General features: G+C 49.5%; 1 protein-coding gene across 1 annotated transcript in view; it reads left to right on the forward strand.

Moving 5' to 3' along the window:
- SLC6A17 (solute carrier family 6 member 17) overlaps positions 1-24,113 on the forward strand; it is a 47,832-nt gene that overhangs the window by 4,231 nt on the left and 19,488 nt on the right. Inside the window, exons 2-6 of the mRNA XM_063624555.1 lie at positions 11,690-12,062; positions 16,919-17,076; positions 18,817-18,943; positions 19,624-19,805; positions 21,499-21,609. Coding sequence (XP_063480625.1) covers positions 11,777-12,062; positions 16,919-17,076; positions 18,817-18,943; positions 19,624-19,805; positions 21,499-21,609 — 864 coding nt within the window. The 5' untranslated portion in view covers positions 11,690-11,776. The remainder of the gene's footprint in view (positions 1-11,689; positions 12,063-16,918; positions 17,077-18,816; positions 18,944-19,623; positions 19,806-21,498; positions 21,610-24,113) is intronic.

Here is a 24,113-nt window from a genome sequence, read left to right on the forward strand (position 1 = left end):
AATTTCTGCATATGCAGAATCAAGGACGGCCACTTGCTGATGGGAGCTTGGTGGGTCAGGTTTCTCTGCTGAAGAGTGTATGCCAGGGATTTGTAGCAGTTTCTGGTGATGCCCCAGACCCCAGAGAAAACTGCTAACACTTCAAGGTTATTTAGAGCAGCTTCTGGCAGGGCTGCTTGGGGAGATGCCACTTGCTTCTTCCTGGTCTTTTTCCCACGGAGAGCCCACTTTCTCCTCACTCCAAAACTCTGCCACACGTGTCCGTGGCCATTCTGGGAAACATGGCACCTGATTCCTCCAGCTTCTCTGTCTCTTCTCTTTCTCTGAAAAATCGCCATCCCCAGAACAGGCACATGCTGTCCTAGCCTGCCCATCATCTCCAAACCACCTGAGATCTCAGTGGGGAAGTTCCTGAAGGTGGATAACTGAATGTAAGTATTAATGCTCCTCACTGGCAGTGGACCAAGAGGACTTCCCAGAAACCCTTTACTTCATAGGCAGCCATTTTGTGGAGATAAGTCCTTTGATAATTCTCTTTCTCTTCCTCCTCCTCCTCCCATGAGTGATTCTTAAAACGTTGCTCATTTATGGGCAAATCCAGTTTTTTTTAAATACATAGTTAGACATTCAATATGTACAGAAAATTCACATGTAAGAACATAAGTTCAGATGCAATATGAATTACTGTATACGCTTATTCTCATGTTCAGAACCAGGTGTGTTTTGTTAGAGAATAATTCTGGGTCAGGTGAGTTCTAGGCTGCCTGAGTCCCCAACTAGGGAGTTGAGGCACAAAGCCCTGTCCAGTCTATGTCCTCTTGTGGAGTGGGAGTGAGGCACATATACAGCAGAGGAGTGCATACCCCAGCTCACAGGCCCTGGGGTCACCTCATTAGCTGTAGTTGTCCCACTGAGTTGCCACTCTGCCTTCCTGAGCCTACCTAGCAGTTTATTTGAAGATAACAAGTTGCCTGTCACTGTACGCCATCATTTCTAATTAGTGGTTTAATTAGAATTTCTGCTGGGTTCTGCATACCACTAATTTACCACCTTCTATTTTGCTTGCAAATGGAATTCACTGGTCCACACCCCAAAATTCTGCCAGTTACATTTTTCTTTAATTATAAGACTCTGGGTTCCTGAGGCTTTAAATCCTACACCAGCTCTAAATGGAGCAGAAGCAATGTTTGCTAAAACTACCTTGCAAGAGGAATGAATAGTCACTCGATAGGGTGGTTCCAAAATGTACTGCCAAGTAAGTATTCATTGAGGACATGGGTCTCCCTTCCTTTGCCCAGGTCTAAAGGAAGGAGAGCAGACGTTCTGTACTGCCCAACCTGGGGCTGGCTCGCAGAATAACCCAGTGGGCGCTGTCCATGGTCCTGTCACACCACTGGGGCCATCTGCCTGCTAGTAATTTGGGACTCCACATAACAGCTGGAAGGAATCTCCTTGACCAGTTCCCCAAATTGCTTTATATTGTGAGTTTTGGAAGAGAACGTGGTCCAGTGAGGAAGATCCTGCTCTCTGGGAGAAATGGTGGTAGATGGGCTCAGTCCACTGTTGACTTCCTGAATGTATCATTTTGCAAGGCTGCATGGTGCACTGCAGAACTTCCCAACCAGTGCCACAGATGGGTACCATGTGGCCCAGAAATAATGATGCCCTCATCCCTTGGAGTAGCCTGGGATGGCCTCGCATGGTGGCGCCTCCTCCATGTACCCCAGTGTGCCATGCTAGTGTTATTTTCTGTGTCATGACATGCAAAAGATTGGAACATACCAGTATGTCAAAAAGAATATAGCTACAGTTTGGTAGATGACAGTCGGAATCCCCGCTCTTCCATTTCATGGCTGGGTAGTCTTGTACATGATAGAGGCTTCTTTGTCTTGAAAATAAGAATTGTATTTTAAGTTGTTGGGAGGATAAATAATATATGTAAGCACAGTGGGTCACCTGTGGCTTGTCCCAATAGGATGCTTTTCTGCCCAGCCCTCTACAAAGCTGCACTGGAGGCTGGTGAGAAAAGAGACACAAACCCTTCTCATTTTCAGGAAAGAGACATCATGTTGGGACTGTAATTAAGGGTTTCTGATCACTATTCCTTCAAGAGCTCTTCAGCAGTCCGTTTGGTAACTCAGGTAATTGAACACCCTTGGTTCCCTCTGTGTCTTTCTAAGACAACAGAAAATAGTGGTTTTAAGAAAATCCAGGTCAGATTATTTTGGCAGATGCCGTGAGCACTCACCTGTCGCCATGGTGGTCCCCCCATGAATGAGGAAAGAAGGGAATGAGGCTTTCTCTAGTTGTTCCTGGACTTTTATATGCACATCTGGTTTTTAAAATTTTTCTTTTTCCAAATTGGTATACTCTCAGGGGTCCTTTATCTGTCTGAGACCTGGTGTGCCCTTCAGCACCTCAGGTCCTCAGTTTCCCTTTCTCTTCAAATCTCAAGTCTCATCCAACAGCCTGATCCATATCACCATCATTGCTTACCTACCCTCCCTGTTTCTTCACTTGTCCTACCGGCAGCCATTGATCCCTGTAAAAATAGTCAGGTCAGGCCAGGTGCGGTGGCTCACATCTGTAATCCCAGCACTTTGGGAGGCCGAGGCAGGTAAATCACGAGGTCAGGAGATACAGACCATCCTTGCCAACATGGTGAAACCCCGTCTCTACTAAAAATACAAAAATTAGCTGGGTGTGCTGGCATGCGCCTGTAATCCTAGCTACTCAGGAGGCTGAGGCAGGAGAATCACTTGAACCCGGGAGGTGGGGGTTGCAGTTAGCCAAGATCACGCCACTGCACTCCAGCCTGGGCGACAGAGCAAGACTCCATCTCAAAAAAAAATAAATAAATAAAAATAAAATAAAATAAAAATAAAAATAGTCAGGTCACATTACTCCTCTGCTTGAAAACCTCCAACAGCTTCCCATTAGCCTTGAAAGAAAACCCTAACTCCTTTCCATGCTCCTGGAGTCCTGCCTGCTCTGGACACTCACTGTCTTCCTAGCCCAGCACCTCCCACTCTTCCATTGTTCAGGGTGCTCTAGGCACATGGCCGTCTGTCTGTTCCTTGTACTCACCAGGCATGCAGCTCCTGCCTCAGGACATTTGCACTTTCTGTTCCCTCTGCTCTGAATGCTTTCCCAGGACATCCACATGGCCCACTCTCTCACTCCGTTCAAGTCTTTATGTCACCTTATCAGAGCATACTTCCTTACCCCCATCTCTGTTGTAGCATCCCTGCTGTGCTCCACCCCCTCATACTCTATATTGTATATGTTTATTTGATGCTTATATATACTATCAGATATAGTGTATGTTTATATGTACACTATAAATTATATATTTGTCTGATTTCTATTTGTCCCTCTGCACTAGAATGTAAATCCAGTGGAGCAGGGACATTATTTGCTCTGTTCTCTGTTGTACTAGAACAGGGCCTAGAACATAATGTTCAGCAAATATTTGTTGAAAGAAGTAAAGGAAAAGAAGGAGGGAAAGAGATTTAAAAATATTTTAAATCCCATATTTTAAAATCCCGTATTTCAGCAGTACCTCTAGTTTATAGGAGTCACTGGGCTCTATTCCCCTTCCAGGCCAAAAGGGGAGTAGAAGTTGGAGAACTGAGCCCCAGCATCCCTTGTCAGCCCACTGTGTCCTTGGGCTCACACGTGCATGTCCCACCCAGCTCCAGGGCATTGTAGGATGTGGGTGAGTACGCCTTGATTCCTGGCTAAGCCCATTTCCCACGTGTTCTCACATGAAGGTGGTAGCTGGCACTGGTTGATGGCATGCCCCTGAGGGCCTGGCCTGAGTTGAGCACAACTCTTGTGTTACCTCATTTTATACTCATGACAACCCTGTGAGGAGTAGCATCCTTCATCCCTATCTTTTCAGGTCCAGAAGGTAAAACCAAGAGGAGTTATGTACTTTCCCAAAGACTAACATCTCATAAATGGCAGAGCAGGACTTTAGGTTTTCCTGGCTCTAAAACCCATGATAGCATTGAGGTTGAAAGTCAGGCTCCAGGGTCAGTCTGTCAGTGCAGATCCAGGGGCTTTGGATGACTTGCCTTATTTCATCAATTCCAAAATGCATATTTTTGCACATTGCCACATCTTAAAATCAGGACATGACATGCAATCAATAGCTGTTTCAAAATGGCTGTGGGTCTATGGCAGCTCACCCTAGTTGGGTGGAAAACTTTGATGGACCGTTTCTGGTAAGTTCAAGAAAGTGCCAGCATCAAAGGATCCTAGATTCAATGAAATATAGGTAATTATCCCTCTAAGCTTCCATGTCTTCATTTGTAAAATGGGAATAACAGTGGTATCTACCTGATATAATTACTGGCAGGATTAAAGGAGCTAATATCTGTTTGGTGCTCAGCATGGTGGTTGCCACAGAGATGGGACTCAAGAATTATGGCGTATGTGCTGTGTTGTCATTGTTATTATTACTACACCCCACTCTGCCTTCAGAAGTTCCCCCAGTGGATCCCTCAGCACCTGAATTCTAGTAAAGAGAGAATGCATGGGTTGGGGGGGTGCTTCCTGGGGCTGCCCTTGTTTACATGCACACAGAGCATGCGTTCTCCCACGTGAGATGGTAAAATGGAACCACAAGATCTGTTTGCACTGGCCACACCCACATTTTTCAGTGCCAGTTCCTCCTCCTCTGGACCATCTGCCCCCTTTCCTGCTTCCCTTCCTTCTTGACTAAGAAAACAAGGTATTGACTCAAGAGAACAGACTCGGCAAATGCAACAGGAAAGTAAGAAAGGGCTGCAGAAGGTGCCACTGGCTCCTCAGCTAGATTTCTTGTTTGGAATGGTCCCACAAGTCCCAAGCCATGCTGTGTGTCAGGACTGTGCCCACCCAAAGATGATTTCCTTGAGGTGAGGATGGATTCTGTCTACAAAGTAGGGAAGGTACAGCACAAATACTGGCTCTTTTGAAAGTGGCCAAAAGTCACAAAGGGATGGCCAGGCTTCTTAGTGTATCCTAGCTTTCAAACTGTCACTTGGGGCATCCTTGGGGCATGATATGGTCTTGGCATCAGAATATTGCATCAGAAAATGGAAAAAACTAGAAGCTGGAAAAAAACATCAGACTCCATGAGCTTTGGGGTGTTCAAAAATGGATCAATTCATTTATGCACTCATTCAATTCGATCATATCATATTTATCATGCTCATATTATAATAAGATACCAGGATTTGGCCTTGCAGAAGCAAAGATGGTGTCAATTGAGGTATGAAATGGAAGACCAAAACACAAACCCGACAAATCTGTGAAACGGAGTAAAAAGAAATCACCACTTTGTTCATTTGATTTTTTCAATAAGCTTTTCTTTCTCTTTCTCCTTCCATCCATGTGGTAACCAGATGCAGCTGGTAGGTAAGCAGGCAAGCACTGCTCCTCATTTTACAGATGAATAAGAAACAGAAACTGGCTTCCAAGTCTTGGGGCTCTCCCTATGTGTGCTGCAGGGCTGCACCAGATTAGAGTCCCCCTGGCTGGGACATGCAGACTTCCGGTAGGTTCAAATGTCTCTCTAGTCACTGCTGTGTTTTACCCCGCCTCTTTGTTTCAAAGGTGAGGCAGTAGTAAGATTTCAACATGAGAAGCAGGTTGTTCTCAGAGGGTTGGAAGGCAGGGACCCTAGAACACCTGTAAATACCATGTTCTGCCCACAGAAATGTGTAGGATAATCTGTGTGTGCGAAGCACTGGGTGGGTAGGAAGCAGTGAAGGGTGGGCACAAAGCTGAATGCACCTTTGCTCGTGCCTCAAGGAGCTTGCTGTTCAGAAAAGGGATCAGGCGTAACGACAACTAGTTGTACCAGACAGCCAAATAGTAAAATAGTGTAAAAGAGTGTTACGAGGAGTGTGCTGAGAAGGGCAGAGCGTTAATGCTCACTCACAGACTCGCAGGAGTTGTCATAGAGGCGAGGCAGGGGACCTAGAAGGCTTCAGCTGTCAGGGGATGGGAAGTGGTTAGTCTAGAGTGAGTGGTGAGTGGGCTGGGAGGAAGTGGAAGACGAGGCCCGGGAGATAGAGGGGGCCCAAATGCCTCGGAAAGGGCCTTGGGCTCCCTTCAGTAGGCAGTGGGAGTGGGGCGGCGTGGCATTTCCAGAAGATGCCACTGAAGGCAATGTGTAGGATGCCGGTGGGGAAAGTGAGCTGGGAGCCTGCTGCAAGCATCTAGCCAGAGAGTTGGCTTTGAGGTCCTGAGTGGGGACCACTTCCACGATTTCCTCTTCTTGGGGGCTCTTCAGGGTGCCTGTTGGAACACCCTGAAGAGTTGCTTTTTAAGGATGTGCTTGGCCACAGCCGCTCTTTCCAGAGCCACAAGACCCAAGGATAGCAAGGTCAGGAGCACGGGGAGGGGCGGGGCAGGGTGGGCACTGTGGTGTCTGTGGTCATTGTAATTAGGTGACTGCCTACTTCCCCAAAGATGGTGGCTCCCCCACTCACCTCCCCTGGGGAGTCTAACTTGGAAAATAAATGATTCTCTTTGTCCCTTGAGTTACCTGAACCTTCCCCGCAAGAAACACCCCAGGCCCAGGAGGTGGGTGCTCAGGGAGCTGCCTTAATCATTACAAAAGGGCCCCTCTTCCCTTCTCCTCCTCCTTGGCTGCTGTGGGGTGGAGGGGCTCCAGGCTTTGTCCTGGTGCCAGGGTGAGAGCAGCCATCCCCCACCACCTTGAGCTAATTGCCGGATGCTGTGCTTGAAAAATTTTCATGGAGCCCTCACCCCTCTGGCAGGAGATATTTTTACCTGTCTGCCTCCCAGTCACGCTATTTTTTCTCCTTTCAAGAAGATTCGCAGTTCACTTGCTCCGACCTGCTTCTCTCACAGGAGCTATTCTGAGCTGCAAGCCACCTCTGTTGCTAAGTGACAAGCTGGCACTGAGGGCCTTCTCGGCACTCATGCCCCTGTGCGCTGTGCTTTCAGGGATGGAGGCACTCCTTTCAGAGAGTACCTTGCAGCTTCATCATCCAACGTGTTGCTCGTGAAAGCCACTTCACAACCCACCCCAGCTACTACGGGGGGGATAATTAGAATACGGCTGTGCTGGCTGTCACCACATCTCTACCATGCTCCAGTGGGTTCTCAGCTGATGGAGGGTAGCAGGGCAGACAGAACTTACCTTTCGCATCCATTGTTACAGGTGCCTGGGGCAGTTGGCTCTTTGCTCATACCCACAAGCAGGAGGGACTCTCAATAGATATATGCTAGAGCTGAAGGGGGTCTTGGAGGCCATCCATGCCAACCCATTTTACACACAGGAAAACTGAGATCTGGAGAAGTTAGAGCAATGGTACCAGTTTGCACAGTAGGTTGGTCAGGCCCGGCACCTAGCTGGCCTGCTGATACCTGGATTGTGGCTGGTTCCATGAGATACATGGATATGGGAAGAGAGGAATCACCCCTCTCAGGGTCCTTCTCTGATCCTGATGCTTCTCCCAGACAAGGCTTTGGGGTCATTGGCTGGGTACACTTTGGATTCCCAGTTCCTGCTTACTCTAAAAGCTGACCTTTCACCAGCACATGGCTTCAGGGAACTGGGGGTGGAGCAGGGAGGGTTATTCCAAGTCACTGCTTCCACTGGGGTATGAATTGAATGAGAGCTGAAGAAGAGGTACCATTTGTGAGCGCTTCTTGGGTGCCGGCATGGTTCTAAGACCAGTACAATGTATCCTCCTCACAGTATGGTGAGGTGGGCACCGCTGGCACCCTCCCTTGACACATGAGGAAACTGAAGCTCAGAGAGGCTAGAAAAGTTGCCCAGGCCAGGTGGCTGGCACGCAGTGAGCTGGGGTTGGAACCCAGGGCATCTTACTCCTGAGCAGGATCACCAACCCATGTTGGTAAAAAAAAAAAAAAAAAAAAAAAAATGGTTTTTAGTGGTCTCAAGCTATTCCATACATGAAGTACATTTGAATAACAACAATGCTAAACTTTTAATACAGGCCTTGTTTTTATTAATAATAAATAATATTGCTGGTCTTTTGGATCCAAGCTGGGAGCTGCGGGACCTTTGCCTGACTTCCTTTGACACTGGGGTGTGGTGCGTGGTAGGACTTTCTAGGGGGTGCCCTAGGTGGACACCAGTTCTGAAGAAGAAAGTGGGCATTGCTGAGGTGGTGCAGGATGCTTCTCTCCACCCACCTCCACTCCCATGGTCAGCTCTCTTTGGCCTTTCTTGAGAAGAAATGGGATTGATGGGACCAAATATCCATATGGGGACTTACATATTTTTTAAATGTATAAAGGTAAACAACGCAAGGCTTCCAGGCAGTGGCTGCTACCATTTGGGTGCTTTCTGTATGCCAAGCTCTATGCCAGGCACTCCGTGTGCAGCCACTCATTGGACCCTCACAGCAGCCCTCCCTGGGAGATGGGAACCATCATTAAATGCAACCTTTTCCCCCATGAGGAGACAGACACTCACATAATTAAAGTGCCTTGTCCAAGAGCTAGTGTGTGGCCAAGGCCCCAGGGCTGCCCACCTCCCTCAGAGCACCTGCCCCAGTCCTCACACACAGCACAGCCGTGCTCCTCCCTCCCCAGCACACCTCTCCCTGTCTCCGCCTCTCATTCTGCCCCATGGCTCTGGCCACCTTCCTCTTCCTGGAATTCCCAGGGCTGCTTCCTTTTTGGGAGCTTTGTGTCTGCTGTTCGCTCAGCCAATGCTCTTTCCTGTCATTCACGCCTCTGCTCAAATGTCACCTCCTCAGAGATGCCCTTCCTGACTGCTCCCCCATCCCCCGCATCCAGCATAAAAGAGCTGCCTGCCAGCTTGCTCCACCCCTCCGGTGTGATTCTCTTTACAGCATGTATCACCCCTGGCCATTATATTACCCATCGATTTCTTTAGTATCCGGCCGTTCCACATGAAATGCAAACTCCACAAGAGGAGACACTTTGCTTATTTTGTTTGCTGCTGTATCCCTCACACCTAGAACAGAGGCTGGCATATAGGAGGCACTCAGGAAATGTATGTCAGGTGAGTGAGTGAGTCAATGAATGAAGTGAGAACTCTCAACTGCAGGCCTGTCTGGCTTCACAGCCCATGCCTCACACTCCCACACCCAGTGATCTTCTCCCTTTGTCCCCCACCTCTACTGACTTTGTCCCAGACAAGGCTCTGGTCAGGGTGTTAGGAGAACCTGAGTAGCTTTGGGCAATTCAGTTCCTGTCTCTGGGCCTCAGTTTCCTCAGAGATAAAATGGGAACGTTGAGTCACACAATTGCTAGGGTCCCTCAAGCTTTAATTTCTGAGTCTGACCCTGCTGTCACCTGGGCATATTCACTGGACACAGAGGGTTCCAGTCATGACTGCACCCAGCCCAGTGCCTCAGCCTGGAGGTTTGTACAAGCCCTTTGCATCCTGCAGACCTAATGGCACAGGAGTCCTTGGGCCCCCATCCCTCAGTGCGGGATGCACATGGCGTCAGTGACATCTGGGGAAGAAGGAGGAAGCTCGTATTAGCTGATGCCCTGTGGTTGCTAGATGCTGCTGTAGGTATCCTTCTTCTGCTTTACTAGAATGTCCTTGAGTCCTCCTCGTTTAAAATGATGCCTTTTTCCCTCCCAGCCCTTTCTCATCTTGGTGACCGAAGCTGCCACTCACTAGGCTATTTATGGAGAAATATGTGCTCCAATTGGTGAGCAGCAAGATAAATTCTGCAGACTTGCAGGAAACCCCCTTGGTTTTCTCTAGTTGTGGCTTGATGATCAGTAAATCATACCTAATGCACTGCAGATTGCTCTGCTCAAACCCTGCTGCAGGTAGAGTGGCCGGGGACAGGCTCTGAGCCAAGGAACTCTAGTGATTGCAGGCTCCAGAGGGACCCCCACCCTTCTTCCCAGATCTCGTCTTTAGTAACAGCTCTGGATGTAAGCTGTAGGGGAGGGGGAGATGCCTTGATAGGCAGCCATTTCTCTGTTTGCACGCCCTGCAGACGGGGACCTGCTGAGTGAGGAGAGGAGCTCATCCTGGCAGCCCAGGCAAGGACACAGGCCTCTCCATTGCGTAACTCCTAGGGCCACACTTCATTTGTGTAATACAGGCAACACGGCAGCCCTGGGGGGAGGCCCAGGGCTGAAAGTTCCACAGATGCACAAGTGCCACCCATGGGGCACCTTTCAGGACACAATGGGGTGTTCAACTGACCCACTGTGAAGTGAGTCCCAGCAGAGAGCTTCTTATAGGGAATTATGTGGTCCTCTAACTAGGCTGGCCCTGTCATAGTTACCCCAAAGCCTAACCCTGTCTATTCTTGAGGTGTGAGGGGGCAGTCACTGAAGACTCACTGTCCCCTTGGAAGAGGAGGGCAGCAGGTGTCACCTGCTAATGTGGTCCAAGACCTGGCCTAGGGAGGGCTAGCTAACCCCATAAACCTCCCAGTTTCATTACAAGTGTAACAGGGCCTGGCTGGCAGTTCTCCTTGATGGTCAGGCCTTGGCTGGGGTCAGCCAGGAGGTCTGGGTCAAGGCTGGTAGGAAGGACGGGCCTGGCCCTTGTACTGCACAGCAACCTTGCCTGTGCCATTCAGGTGGCACGTACCTACCAGGAGAACAAACAGGGAGCCCGGCTTCCAGAGACAGCTCTTTCCCTTAATAAAGTAATTACAGAGCTGGTTAAGTTGCATCCCTAGAAAGATGCAGGGCAACCGCAGGCTGGGGTGTGTGTGTTTAATTTTAAATCCTCCAACCTTCCCTTAATGAGGGGGTGCCTTGAAACATAATGGAATGGTGGAATTCTTCAAAGGCTTCATTTTCTTGGTGCTTTATTTCTTTAAGGGAAAGCATGAAAGACAAATGAGGACTGGCAGGAGCAGGGGAGGGTTTTGCCTCCCCCGCCCGTGTTGTGCAGACATTATCTGCTGTAGAACTGTCGCTGAAGGATGAAGAACCAGCTCTTGGCTGCAGAAGTCCTCAGATAATGTCAGTGCTGAGCAATGACCCAAGATTCGTTGGCACTGAGCAAACAGCTCTTGGCTTCTGGTGCCAGAATCTTTAGCTGAGCCTGGTCAACCACTCCAGCCAGGGGAATGGAGATGCCGTAGGCACTGGTGTCCAGGGGCCCCCTGGTGATGGCTCAAGAGCCTTTTTTTTTTTTCTTTTAATCACCTAGGGATCCTGTAAAAAGGCAGAGATTGATTCAGGAGGTCTGATGCAAGCCTAAGATGCCCCTTTTCTAACCAGTTCCTGGTATAATCCCTGCATTTTGAATGAAAAGGCCCTAAGGAAGGAAGGCGCTGGCTTCCGTGGCTCCCGCCAGGTGGTTTTGGCTAAGCAGAACACCTGGAAGGGGAAGGCTGTACGGGCCTCCAAAGGGGCTTGAGCACTCTAAGCTCTGCAGTATGGAAGACAGAAATGTCTTCACGTATAACGCTCTACTTGGGTTTGGAGTATGGCTTTGCCTATTTTGCCCCTTTAGGTTTACTTTTCAAATAATGCTCGGGTCAAGCCTGTGGAGAAACTGAGTCTGTAGGCCTTGAGCTCCTCACTGGGCAGCCCCTGACGGGGAGGGAGGGCAAGCTGAATATATGAGGCCTTTGACCTGCCTCAGAGTGTGATGGGGAGTTAATTCGGGTTGTGTCCACGTTGGGCTCCTCACCTTCCTGGTGTGGTCAGATAATCCTCTACTGTTCACCTGGTTTCCTAGGTCCCTGGATGAGAAGGAGCTAACAGCAGCTGAATTCCATCTTCTCTGTGTGCTGGGGAGCAGGGCTACACGGCCCAGGTGGCATCAATGCCGAAGAACAGCAAAGTGACCCAGCGTGAGCACAGCAGTGAGCATGTCACTGAGTCAGTGGCCGACCTGCTGGCCCTCGAGGAGCCTGTGGACTATAAGCAGAGTGTACTGAATGTGGCTGGCGAGGCAGGCGGCAAGCAGAAGGCGGTGGAGGAGGAGCTGGACACAGAGGACCGGCCGGCCTGGAACAGTAAGCTGCAGTACATCCTAGCCCAGATCGGCTTCTCTGTGGGCCTCGGCAACATCTGGAGGTTCCCCTACCTGTGCCAGAAAAATGGAGGAGGTAAGAGACAGCTCTGCCTGCATCAGGGGTCCCCTGCAAATAGGCCGGGCTGAGGGGTAAAAAAGAACGCCCCTTTGCTGAGGCAGAACTGGAGCCCTTGTAGGTTGGAGCTCGGGATTCCAGAGTAAGATGCCCCAGGAATAGCTATAATGATAGTTAGTAGCTACCAAGAGACTACAGGACATGATAAGAAAGTGAGCTCTGGCCCCAGACTGCCTGGGTTCAGATTCCAGCCCTGCCAATCAACTTTGGGACCTACTATAAACTGCTTAACCTCTCTGTGCCTCATCTGCGAAATGAGAATAATAGTAGCTCCTGCCTCACAGGATAGTTGGGAAGATTAAATGAGCTTTACATGCAGAATGGGCAACACACTACCTGACACGGTAAGGAGCACCTGTTGGCCATTATTACTAAATGCTTACGAGGTACTAGGCACTGTTCTAAGGGCTTAATGGATAGTAGGGCTAAGTGCCTGAAACTGCTGATATTTGAGCATCTTAGAACAACCAAAGCACCAATTTTATGTGATTCAACCATCGAATCCTTCCAACAGCCTTATATGAAGGAGTTGTTATCATCCTTGTTTTACAGTCTACAATACTGAGGCACAAATTGGTTAGATAACTTGTTCAAGGTTGTGGGTGATCAAGGTTACAGCTAGTGATAAAGTCAGGGTTCAAACCTGGACAGGCTTGCCCAGAGCCTGGGCACTTAGCCTCCATACCTACTGCCTCCGGGTAGGAGGGGCCTTCACACTGCCCCCTATGCTTGAATCCCTCTTGAGGTTGTTGCCCCTAGTATCAAACCACTACCACCACTTCCAGCCCCCAGGAATTGTCCAAAGGCAGCTTTCCCTGAAACCAGGGATCAACTGACTAAAAATAAAGAAAACCCCAATAGGCTGGAAACAGAGAGATTTGCAAGCCCAGACCTCTGGTCCTGGGAAAATCAGCCGGCAAGAGCTCTTGTGCTCCTGAGTACCTGTGCCTGGCATGGCATGCTCCAGCCTGTTGAGTGGCCCCAGCTTGGCAGGCATTTTACCCCAGCTCCTTCCTTCCTTGCTTGTGGAACTCTTGCCATGTAATCTTTTCCAAAGACGCAGTCCCCTCCTCTCCACGATGCATCTTTCCCTAGTTTAGAAGGCCAGGTTTGGCTGGGAGGCTTCTCCTTTCCAGTTTCTTTTGAAGGGTAGGGAGTGAGAATGCCCACCTGAACTCTTGTGATTGAATTGGGCCAAAGGCTTCCATCTTTTCCCCCATAGCATGTTATATTAGCTGCATGGTCTCCTTGCTTGAAAGATCTTTTTTACTTTTTAATAAGTAACTGTCAATCAGCGCTTGTGGCCTGCATGGCATGGTAACTGAGTTGATATAAGACTAGCCCAAAGCAAAGATATAAAAGTGTATGGTTTCTTTATGACCTGTGAGATGTTGAGAAGAGCTCCAAGGCAACTAAAATGACTTCAAAGTACGTGTGGCACTGGAGGACTTAGCTGGGAACTTCTAACCTTGTTCTTTCTAGCTTAGATGATCAGTTCTGCCTGGGCACTTGGTGATGAATTACAGAATCCCTTTCTATGCCACACACAAGCACTCACACCCAGGGCAGTGTTCTTGCCACAGTCTGACTGTTCACAATGACACCAATCACCATGGCACCAGACATAAAGAACTACCCTAGAGGAAAAGCATTGTCAACTCTCAGAATTCTGAGCTTTCCATTCCACATTCCTGCCTTCCTTTTTCTATCTTCTCTGATTCCTGCAATCTCTTTTTGTCTCTACCTTTAACTGTCCCGTATTTTTACAGGTTTTTGTTTGTTTGTTTTTTGAGACAGAGTCTATAGCAAGTCGTCTTAAATATTTTTTAGGAGGAGGCAAATTATCACAGGAAGGAGACAGCTGTTTGGTCTGAGAGTTGAGTCTGTGCGTTTGAGCTGTAGTTGATGTAATCAAACTTCGCATAGTTCTGGACAGAAGCTCTGGAACACTCTCCTTAGCTCCACGAAATGTTGACATCTTCCCAGTTTGCTTTTTCTTCTGTTTATTTTTATGAGAAAAAGGCAAATGTTCAACCAGTGCTTACTATGGGTAAGCCACTCGTTCAATCTTTGCAACAGCCCTGTGTGATAGGTGTTGGGTCAAAGCTTATGAAATGGCCATTTTTGTAAGTCAAAAATAGTCAAATATCAGCAATTTTATACATAATGTTTTCATCCTCTTTACCCAGATGAGAAAACCAGCAGCACAGAGAGATCAAATAATTTTCCCAAAGTCACACAGCTAGTAAGTCATTAAAACCAGGAGGTCTGACTTCAGGATCTGGCTCTTACCGCCAAGACGGTCTTTAAAACCCCAGGAATAACCTCGGGGTTTGCCAGAAGTGAGGCTTAGAATACTGACCGAGGCATAGATGATTAGAGATCCAGAAGGCCTCAGAGATCCTGGATCCTGGCCCTGTCCTGATAAATCTAACATCCTGAACAGTGCTCCCCGCTATTCAGATGAACAACTTGAGGCTCCCGAAAGCTGTTGAAACATAAAAGGAAATCCAGTTGTGTCCCCAAGTTGTATTTTCTAAGGCGGAAGAGGGTGTTGTTGCATTTTCAAGTGATTGCAACAAAGGTTGATATGAAAAAATACCTCTTATTAACCACAAATTCTGCCCATCTTGACCGCGGCCCCCTGAGCACTCTGGTTAGTTTAGGCCTTGGTGTGATAGAGACCTGCAGTCAACTCAGGGCCTGGCAGCCTGCCTGAGGTGGACAGAGCCTGGATGGTGAGAGGCCAGTACCTTGTCTTTGCACTCCCACCCCTGTCACTCTTTGGCGGCAGCTACCTGGAGGCTTTCCCTGATTCTTTGGGGAGAAAAAAGAAGCATCCGTAGAAGATGCCAACCCACTTTGCAGACACCCTGAAACTCACCTCCCTGCACATCTTGCCCTATCCAGAACACTGGGGCGAAATACAAAACCAGTGAGGCTGGCCGGGCGCAGTGGCTCACGCCTGTAATCCCAGCACTTTGGGAGGCCGAGGCGTGCGGATCACGAAGTCAGGAGATCGAGACCATCCTGGCTAACACGGTGAAATCCCGTCTCTACTAAAAATACAAAAAATTAGCCGGGTGTGGTGGCGGGCGCCTGTAGACCCAGCTACTCAAGAGGCTGAGGCAGGAGAATGGTGTGAACCCGGGAGGCAGAGCTTGCAGTGAGCCGAGATCGCGCCACTGCACTCCAGCCTGGGCAACAGAGCGAGACTCCGTCTCAAAAAAAAAAAAAACAAAAAACCAGTGAGGCTGTCTCCCTTTGCCTTCCTGCAGCAGATCACTTAGCTCCTTTTCCATTTCCCCACACCCAAAACCAAGGGACCGAGTTAAAGATAGACCCGGGGGTCTAGGCATGTGGCCCTTTGGGCCCTCTCTCCTTTGAGCACCATGATGGGGCTGCCTGTTAGTGACGAGTTGAATGTACGTGTGCATGTGTGCATCTAGTGAGTTAGACGCTGTCGTATAAAGCTCGGTGGGTTGCCTCCCCAGTAGGCTTTCCTCATTAGCTCCATTGGACCCTGGCCCCTTCCTCAGCATGTATGTGCTTGGTTGGCCTGTGTGACTAGTCTGTGGTGTGTGTGTGTGTATGTGTGTATGTGTGTGTATACACATGTGTATACACATGCGTGCTCATATTGCTCACGTGACTCTGCCTGCCTCCCTGGCAGATCATGAACTGTTCTAGGATGGTATCTGTGCCTTCTGTTACTCCACTGTCCCCCCGCTGCCTGTGCATGGCTCAGAGTGGACCTGCAGTAAATAGCTGATTGTTGCCAAGTGCCAGAATTTGTGCCTAGGAGATGGCTGATTGCCAGTGTTCATTGGCAGATTGGGCACACGTTGGTGAACATGTGGGATGTTATGTTATGGGGGCAGAGCAGTGTAGCTGGGGGCTTCTGGAGGCTCTCTACTGGCAAGGCTTAGTCAGAGGGTGCTGGGTGACCATCAGGGCCCTGGTGACTGGGGCTGGCCTGACAGTGTTTGACAGACAGGCAGGGCCTTACTAACAGGACTAGGTTGTTGGCACAGCTCTCAGCGGGGTGCACTCATCTGTGCCCAGACATGGTTTTAATTCTCCTGCTAAATGCCCTGTCACTTGGAATTGAGATTGTTTCTGCAGTGAGGCCTAGGACAGCGAGATTAATTTATCATCTGGAATCTTTAGCGAGACCCATTCTATCCTTTATGATCCTCCTGGCTACGCTTTCCTGAACTGCTAATTTCTCTCCTGTTCCTCTCAATTAGCTGTAGATTAATGGCAAAGCTGCTCAGACCCCCTCTCCCTGGAGAGCTTCCAAGCTCTGCTTCCCTGGAGCTGCCCAGTCTGCTGCATCAGCATCTGGTTCAGACTCTGGGAAGGCTGCACCCGGTGTCTGTGCATCTGGGGGCGAGTGAGCCCCCATGCCATCTGGGGCTGCTTCTTTGTGGTCAGGAGGGGGTGTGAACAGGTGTCCACGGAGCGCCTTATGAGGTGAGTGTGTCTGCTGCGTGTGACTTGACATGTGGATTCTGGAGAGGCAGTGCAATGTCTGTCTGTTTCTGAACCTAGCCTTGTGAGTTGACATACATACACTTCCTCCCTTAGTGTCTCGGGTCAGGGGAGTCAAGGGGGAGAAGGAGGGTCTGGGTGGGCTGCAGTGTGGTAGGCCACACGTGTGGCCAGATCATTCATGGAGGAGCACCAGGACTGGTGACAATTTGCGGATGACCAGAGATGTGGCTGGGACTGGAGGACATGGCTGCGGCCCCTTCCTTCACTCTGCTGCTGTGCTCCAGAGCCCCTCTGCCATCCCTCTGCCCTCCCCACAGGTGCTTACCTGGTGCCCTACCTGGTGCTGCTGATTATCATTGGGATCCCCCTCTTCTTCCTGGAGCTGGCTGTGGGTCAGAGGATCCGTCGCGGCAGCATCGGTGTGTGGCACTATGTATGTCCCCGCCTGGGGGGCATCGGCTTCTCCAGCTGCATAGTGAGTCAAGGGCTGGGGCAGGCACTGAGTGGGAGGCAGGGGGCTGCTCCTGGGCATTGGAGACAAGGTCACCGAGTTTCCAGGCCAGAGTCCTACGTCAGGACAAGGGCAGGGAGGGGGATCCTCAACATGGGAATTACTCACAGCTAGGGTTCCAGGACCCCAGTCACCATGTTTCCTGAACTGAGAGTTGACCACATTGCCTGAAACAGCATGGAAGATTTGCCTTTGGTGCTAAGGAGGAAAAGCTGGGACATATTCACATGGGGCCGCCTGGGACAGCTCAGCCAGAGTTCTCTGGGGACATATGGACTAGCCCAGATGCCCTTCTCTGCTTACCAGTCCCTCAGCTCCCCATGAGGGAGGTCCCTCCTCTTTCCTTGGTCAAAGAGTATTTTAAGCAGGCAAGCAGGGAGCTCGGGAAAAGGCAGGCCTGGGGCTCAGGGTCTCCTTGCTATTTTGCTGTGCCAAAGAGCAGAGTTGGAGAACTCACACAGGAAACTTAAGGTCAACCCAAGCGGGGTGAGGCTTTGGAACAGTGAGAGACAGGAAGACTCCAGTGGCCCTGGATGGAGAACTTTGTGAGGTCTCCAGGCTCATCCACAAGGCTACAGATGAGACCCTGCTCAGAGCTCTAGGCGAGGAAACAGCATCCCTTAAGGGCAAAGCCTACAGGGGCCCATGCTCACTGCTCACACCTGGGATAAAGACTGGAATGAACTTCTGGAAGGGACTAAGGATTCCGCCAGGCCTGGCAGTAGGGCCAGCCCAAACTTGCCTCAGGCAGAGACTGGGAGAGGGCCTCTTGCAGCCCCCTACTCTCATGTCAGCCATCAGCTTTGCACTGGCCAATGCCATGTATTCTGCTGGGGCTGGCTGTGTGCTGATACACAGGAGTGTGTGTATGGTCTCCCACTTGGACTGAAAGCACCCAAGTAAAGGAAGTGGGTGTCTCACTCTGTCTATGCTCCCAGAAAGTTCTGCTGTATGAGCAGCTGCTCCTACACACACGTTCTCAGGTGAGACTGATGAAGCAAGTGGCCCTCAGCTCTCACACTGACGCCAGTCTCACTGATGCAGGAGACACCCAGGCCTCTGGAAGGGACCACTCTGTGTCCAGAGTGGATGCAGCAAATCCCTGCCCATAGAAACATTGCTTTCAAAGAAGCCCCTTGGACCCTCAGGCAGAGTCCATGCACTCCTATTTTAAATAAAATTCTACCAGCATTAGTTATTGTGTTCCAAGAAATGACAAGTGCCATCTTTCTAGAGGCAGGCTGCTAACATGCCCGAGAGAGTAGAATCCGCAAGAAACACCCACAAAGTCTCTAAAAGCACAGCAATCTGGGTCTGTTTACCATAGGGGCCAAAGCTGTGCAAGCCTTCACAGTCCTGGAGGGCATCTCTGTCATTACAATCCCCAGTCATCAGGAAATGAGGAGGAGAAAGTACTTCAAGTAGCTTAGAAGAATTTCAAACTGGAAAGGATTAACATTTTAAGAGTTTGTTGCTTAAAAGAGAGAACTTTAACGTCTGAACAATTCCTTTGTGGATTCCCTGAATATTAGATGAATGGAGCGTGAGGGGAGCTCCACCACCCGCACCCCATCCCTCCTTGCCTCCCTTGAGGCTGTACTGCTGTGTTTATGGCGCTGCCCACGTGCTGGGCCTCGGGTGGAGCGTGGGGGCAGGGTGGAGTTGCCTGTAGCCTCAGTGACCCCGCAGTGGGCTTGTCCCCAGGTCTGTCTCTTTGTGGGGCTGTATTATAACGTGATCATCGGGTGGAGCATCTTCTATTTCTTCAAGTCCTTCCAGTACCCGCTGCCCTGGAGTGAATGTCCTGTCGTCAGGAATGGGAGCGTGGCAGGCAAGTATGGGGCCCAGCTGGGGATGCCAGCCAGCCCTGTCCCAGGAAGGGGTCTCACAGGCTTAGCGCACACATTTGGAGTTTCAGACTTGTTGTGTCACCTTGGATAAGTCACTTAACATCTCTGATCCTCATTTCCCCTTCCCCAGTGGGAATGGTCTCTTTTCCAGCCTGTTTCTGACAGGATTGAATAAAGCAGTGAGTGTAGACAAAACTCTGGAAAGTGTGACTTTAATTGTTATTACTCACCCTGTTATTCCACTTCACAGATGAGGAAACTGAGGCCCAGAAGCGACTTTCCCATGTTCACACCACTCATCTAACCAATGATCTGGGATGAGAATCCAGGTCTCTAGCTCCCCAGCTCAGGACCTTCCCCAAAGAACTTTAGGTCAATTCAGCCTCATGTTTCCTCCCTTCCATGGAGAGACATGGGCAGCAGGAGGCATGGGTAGGAATCAGCCAGGCCGGTTTGTCCTGAAGCCTCCCAGACCCCACTGGGAGCCTAGGATTCCTCAGGGTCTGCCAGATCCCGGCTAACCCAGAATGAGCACAGCCCCTCCCAGCTGCCCACCCTCAGCAGCTCCCTCACCCACTGCTGCCCTGAGTGGGGGTCCAGCAGAGGAAGTGACCCCATAGGCCCCGCCACTGAGGCCCTGTGACCTTTGCTGCTATTTCAGTGGTGGAGGCAGAGTGTGAAAAGAGCTCAGCCACTACCTACTTCTGGTACCGAGAGGCCTTGGACATCTCTGACTCCATCTCGGAGAGTGGGGGCCTCAACTGGAAGATGACCCTGTGCCTCCTTGTGGCCTGGAGCATCGTGGGGATGGCTGTCGTTAAGGGCATCCAGTCCTCGGGGAAGGTGAGTGCTGGGGGGGCACCCAGGACCCAAATGGGGAACAGCAGAAAGGCACAGAGGGCACAGGGCTAAGAATTCTAGGCTGCCCCTTGCAGGGTCTTCCGGGTGGGCTTGGGCTCCAGATGGCTCTGGATGATAATACAGGCCCCCAGAGGAGCGTGTGGAAGTATCATTCCTATAGTATTGCTCAGCATGGACAGCCCACCCAGAATGGAATAGCTGGAAAGTCATTGCCCTGGACCCCAGCCGCTTCCGTGCTCAGATAACTCAGGCCTGCTCTAATGCAAAATCAGAGAGGAGGAAAACTAGAAGTATTGACCTAGGGACATCTGTCTAGATTCTAGACCCTCAGGTTCCCAAGAGCAAAAGCTCTAGAAGAGCCTGCTTTGAGCATTTTTTGGTGAAAACCAGCAGCTTGCCATGTCTACAGCTAAAGGGCCCTTTGAGCAGGTAGATGCCATGAGTGAAGGCGGCCTTGGAGGCCTCAGGGGGCAGCTCCATAGCAGTCTCTGAGGGGTAAACCAGCCAAGCCCCACACCTCTTCCCAGCATTTCAGATCCCTTTTAAATAAGGGCCTTTTCTTACTTATTATGTATCAGTATTCATGTGCTGCCAGGGATGGGAAGGATTTGATTAGAGGTCCTGTATCCCAGACTACTCATTTTACAGATGAGGAAAGTGAGGCCCAGAGAGGGGAAAGCACCTCAGCTAACATCACGCAGCCAGTCAGTCTCAGAGCTGCAACTAGAACCCTGGCTGTTTGAGGCTTCAGGTTCTTTTCCAGATTTGATGAGCAAGGAAGCTAAGCTCTAGAAAGGTAGAGTGACCCCAGCCACTGACCTCTTCCCTTTCCAGAGTTTGAAATAGTAGCTGATGCTTCATGGGACTTCTCAGGTACTGCCACCTGTATGAACGCATTTGGTCCACAACAATGTTATGAGTTAGGGATGATTACACCCATTTTAGAGATGAGGAGACGGAGGCTCATGGAGGTTAAATGAAATGCCTGAGGTCACATGTTGGTAAGTGGTAGAGCCAGGGTTAGAACTCAGGCAGGCTAACACCAGACATGCATTCTCTTAGCCTTTACACCACCCTGCCCAAACAGCCCTCTTCCTTTGTTTCAGTGCATCGAACATTTTGTGAGCATCTCTTGTGTGAGGCCATGTACCACGCACGCAGGGATATAGACATGTGCGAGAAATGCTGTGGTAGAGAAGAGCACATGATTCATCCTCACAAGGGGCTGGGGACTTCTTCAGTTGTCTTCTGTTTGGGAGCCGTGTCTATAACCTCCTGACGGTCTTCCGTCAAAGGAACTCTTAAGGACAGGGGAGATCCTTAGGGGTCCCACTGGGGGAATGAGACATGGGAGAATGAGGAGGGGACAGCAAAGGACTCCCTCACCCCCTTGGCAGCCCTCTGGGGTGAGGAGGCTGTTAGCTCAGCCCCAGCAGCTCTGGAAGGGAGAAAACCAACCCCATGCACCGCCATGCAGACTCCAGCTTGTCCTGTTCCTGCTTCTACCTTGGCTCCGTGCCAGATGTGTGGCAGGTTTGGCCCTATGCCCGGGGTTCCAGGGCTCTGCTTTCTGCTGCCATCGGGGTGGCTCATGTGCCCCAGATGTGAGCAGGGATGGGGGGTGCCAGCTGCAGGAAGGGCTCTGCCTGATGGGGGGTCCCTGTCTTCTCTGCAGGTGATGTATTTCAGCTCCCTCTTCCCCTACGTGGTGCTGGCCTGCTTCCTGGTCCGGGGGCTGTTGCTGCGAGGGGCAGTTGATGGCATCCTACACATGTTCACTCCAAAGGTAAGGGTTTGGGGCTCCCACATGCCAGGGAACAACAACAGGTCTACTGGGCCTGGTCAGCTTCCTGCAATTTCATGGAATTTAATGTACTCCGAACACCTGCTATGTGTTGGGTATTGTGCCAGGCCCTGGAGAGATGCACAGGGAAGGGGGCATGGGCTCTGCCCTCCAGGTTCCAAGGAGAGGCATGTCACATTGATTTGGGTGAAATTAGAAAAAGCTTCAGAGAGGAGGTAACATCTGAAAGAGCCTTAGGGAGCAGGTAGGATTGCAGTGAGCTGCCATAGGACATTATAATCAAAGGGAACTGCATGAGCAAGGGTGTGGGAAAACACTGGGCATGCTTGAGGCAACAGTGGGAAGTCAGATTTGGCTAGGGCATGAGAGCTTCATTCATTCATTCATTCATGGGGGCTTTCATTGTGTGGCAGCAGGAACCAAGAAGATGCCTAAGAGAAGAAAGCTCCTGAGAATCTCCCCTTGTACCCAAATCAGAGGAAAGAAGTTACTATTTTATTAAAGATAATAGACTACATGAGTGGTGACTTTAACCTTACCAAAGCCATTCACACTTCCTCTTAATTCTCTCAATAGCCCAGGGAGCAAGATGAGCAGGATCACTGTTCACATTTCACGAAGGGTGCAGCAGAGGCACCGGCATCCTGAAGATGTATACCCAGGTTCCCTAAAGATGGTCTGTCTCCACCCATGGCCTTGCCTCTCTATGACCCTTCAGACCACTGGGCACAACTGGCATGCCTCATGCCATGGAGGACTAAAAGATTTTCAAATGCAGTTTGGCACTCCCTCTAAGTTGCCCCAAGCCCTGTACGTCAGAAACCCCAGCTGGTCAGGCTGAGAGTCCATCTCTAAATGCCAGCTGATCAGTAGCAACCAGCAGGGACCTGGTGAGACTATAGCCCATGGGCACAGGGTCAGAGCTCAGTCAGGCCAGCTTGAAGGCCTCAGTGTTCATTGGTGCCACTTTGCACATGTGTGTACACACACACAATCCCCTTTACACAAACAGTTCGTGCAGGATGACACAGGAAGAAGAACCCAGATCTGATAGGGTTGGAAATCCCTGTAGGCTCCTGATGTCTCAGGGGTAGCACTGGCTAGGGCACATGCCACTCCATAGTCACCAGACAGTGCCTAAATGGTCTCTCAGTGTTCTTGGATATACCATCTGAGGTTTACACATGATCAACTTCAAAGGTCCACTTTATGAAGCACTTAATGAATCTCCTGAGGCATAAATGTGAATCCTGAGCCATGTGGCTGGCCGTAGGTTTGTTGTAAACACATGATATCTGACAAAGAAAAAACAAAAACCTGGTTTCTTTGGGAGAAAATAGCCATGAAAAGAAAGCCAACTGTTTTTAACAAATTACAACTGTATCTCTAGAACGATGATCAGTCTAAAATGTTCACTTCAGTTTTCCAATTCTACTTTACTAAACTTTAGGAGGAAATTATATGCTCTGGTGTTGTTCCTAAGGGTGGACTTTCACAAAGGTCTCCAGATGGGCCCCTCATTGGTGTTAAGGGCCCCCTGTATGTAACTCTAGGAGCAAGAGGAACAGATTCACAGGAGCAGCTGCTGGTCCCAACACACACAATACTGCTCACCACTGGATTCAGACACACTTTAAATTATCTTTTTAATTATGAAATATCTCAGGCATATAAACACCTATCTAGTAATATAATAAAAATTCTTAGGAAATAAAATATTACAGATGCCATTAAAGTGCCAGTGTAGCCCTCCCTGATCCCACTGCCTTCCCTTCCCGAAGATAGCAACTGTCTTATTCCATTCCTGCTGCTGCAACAAAAATTCCTTAGACTGGATAATTTATAAACAATTGAAATTTATTGCTCACAGTTCTGGAGGCTGGGAAGTCCAAGATCAAAGCACCCAGCTTCAGTATCTAGTGAGGACTCTCTGCTTCAAAGATGGTGCTTTCTCACTGCATCCTCACATGGCAGAAGTTCAAGGGAGCTCACTTGAACCTCTTTTTATAGGGGCACTAATCCTGTCAGGGCTCCACTGTCATGACCTAATCACCTCCCAAAGACCCCCACCTCTTAATCTATCACATTGAGTATTAGGTTCTGTCATGGGAATTTTGAAGGGATACTGACATCCAGATTATAGCAACCACTATCCTGAATTTGGGATTTGTCTTGATCATACATTCTTTGAAATTTGTTATACATATATGTGTATCCATAAACAATGTTTAGCATTTCTGCATACCTTTAACCTTTACATAAATGGCATCATATTATATGTATTCTGCAACTTGCTTTTATTTTTGCTTAACATGATTTTTTAAGATTTACCCATTTTGGTGTATAGCTCTAGTGCATCAGTTTTCATGGATGCATAGTATTTCGCTGTAGGACTAAACTGAAATGTATTTATTCATTCCTTAGTTAATGATCATTTAAGTTGTTTACAGTTTTCACCATTGCTAATAATGTTACAATAAACACTA

This window comes from Symphalangus syndactylus, chromosome 12 (assembly GCF_028878055.3).
Source record: "Symphalangus syndactylus isolate Jambi chromosome 12, NHGRI_mSymSyn1-v2.1_pri, whole genome shotgun sequence".
NCBI lineage: Eukaryota > Metazoa > Chordata > Mammalia > Primates > Hylobatidae > Symphalangus > Symphalangus syndactylus.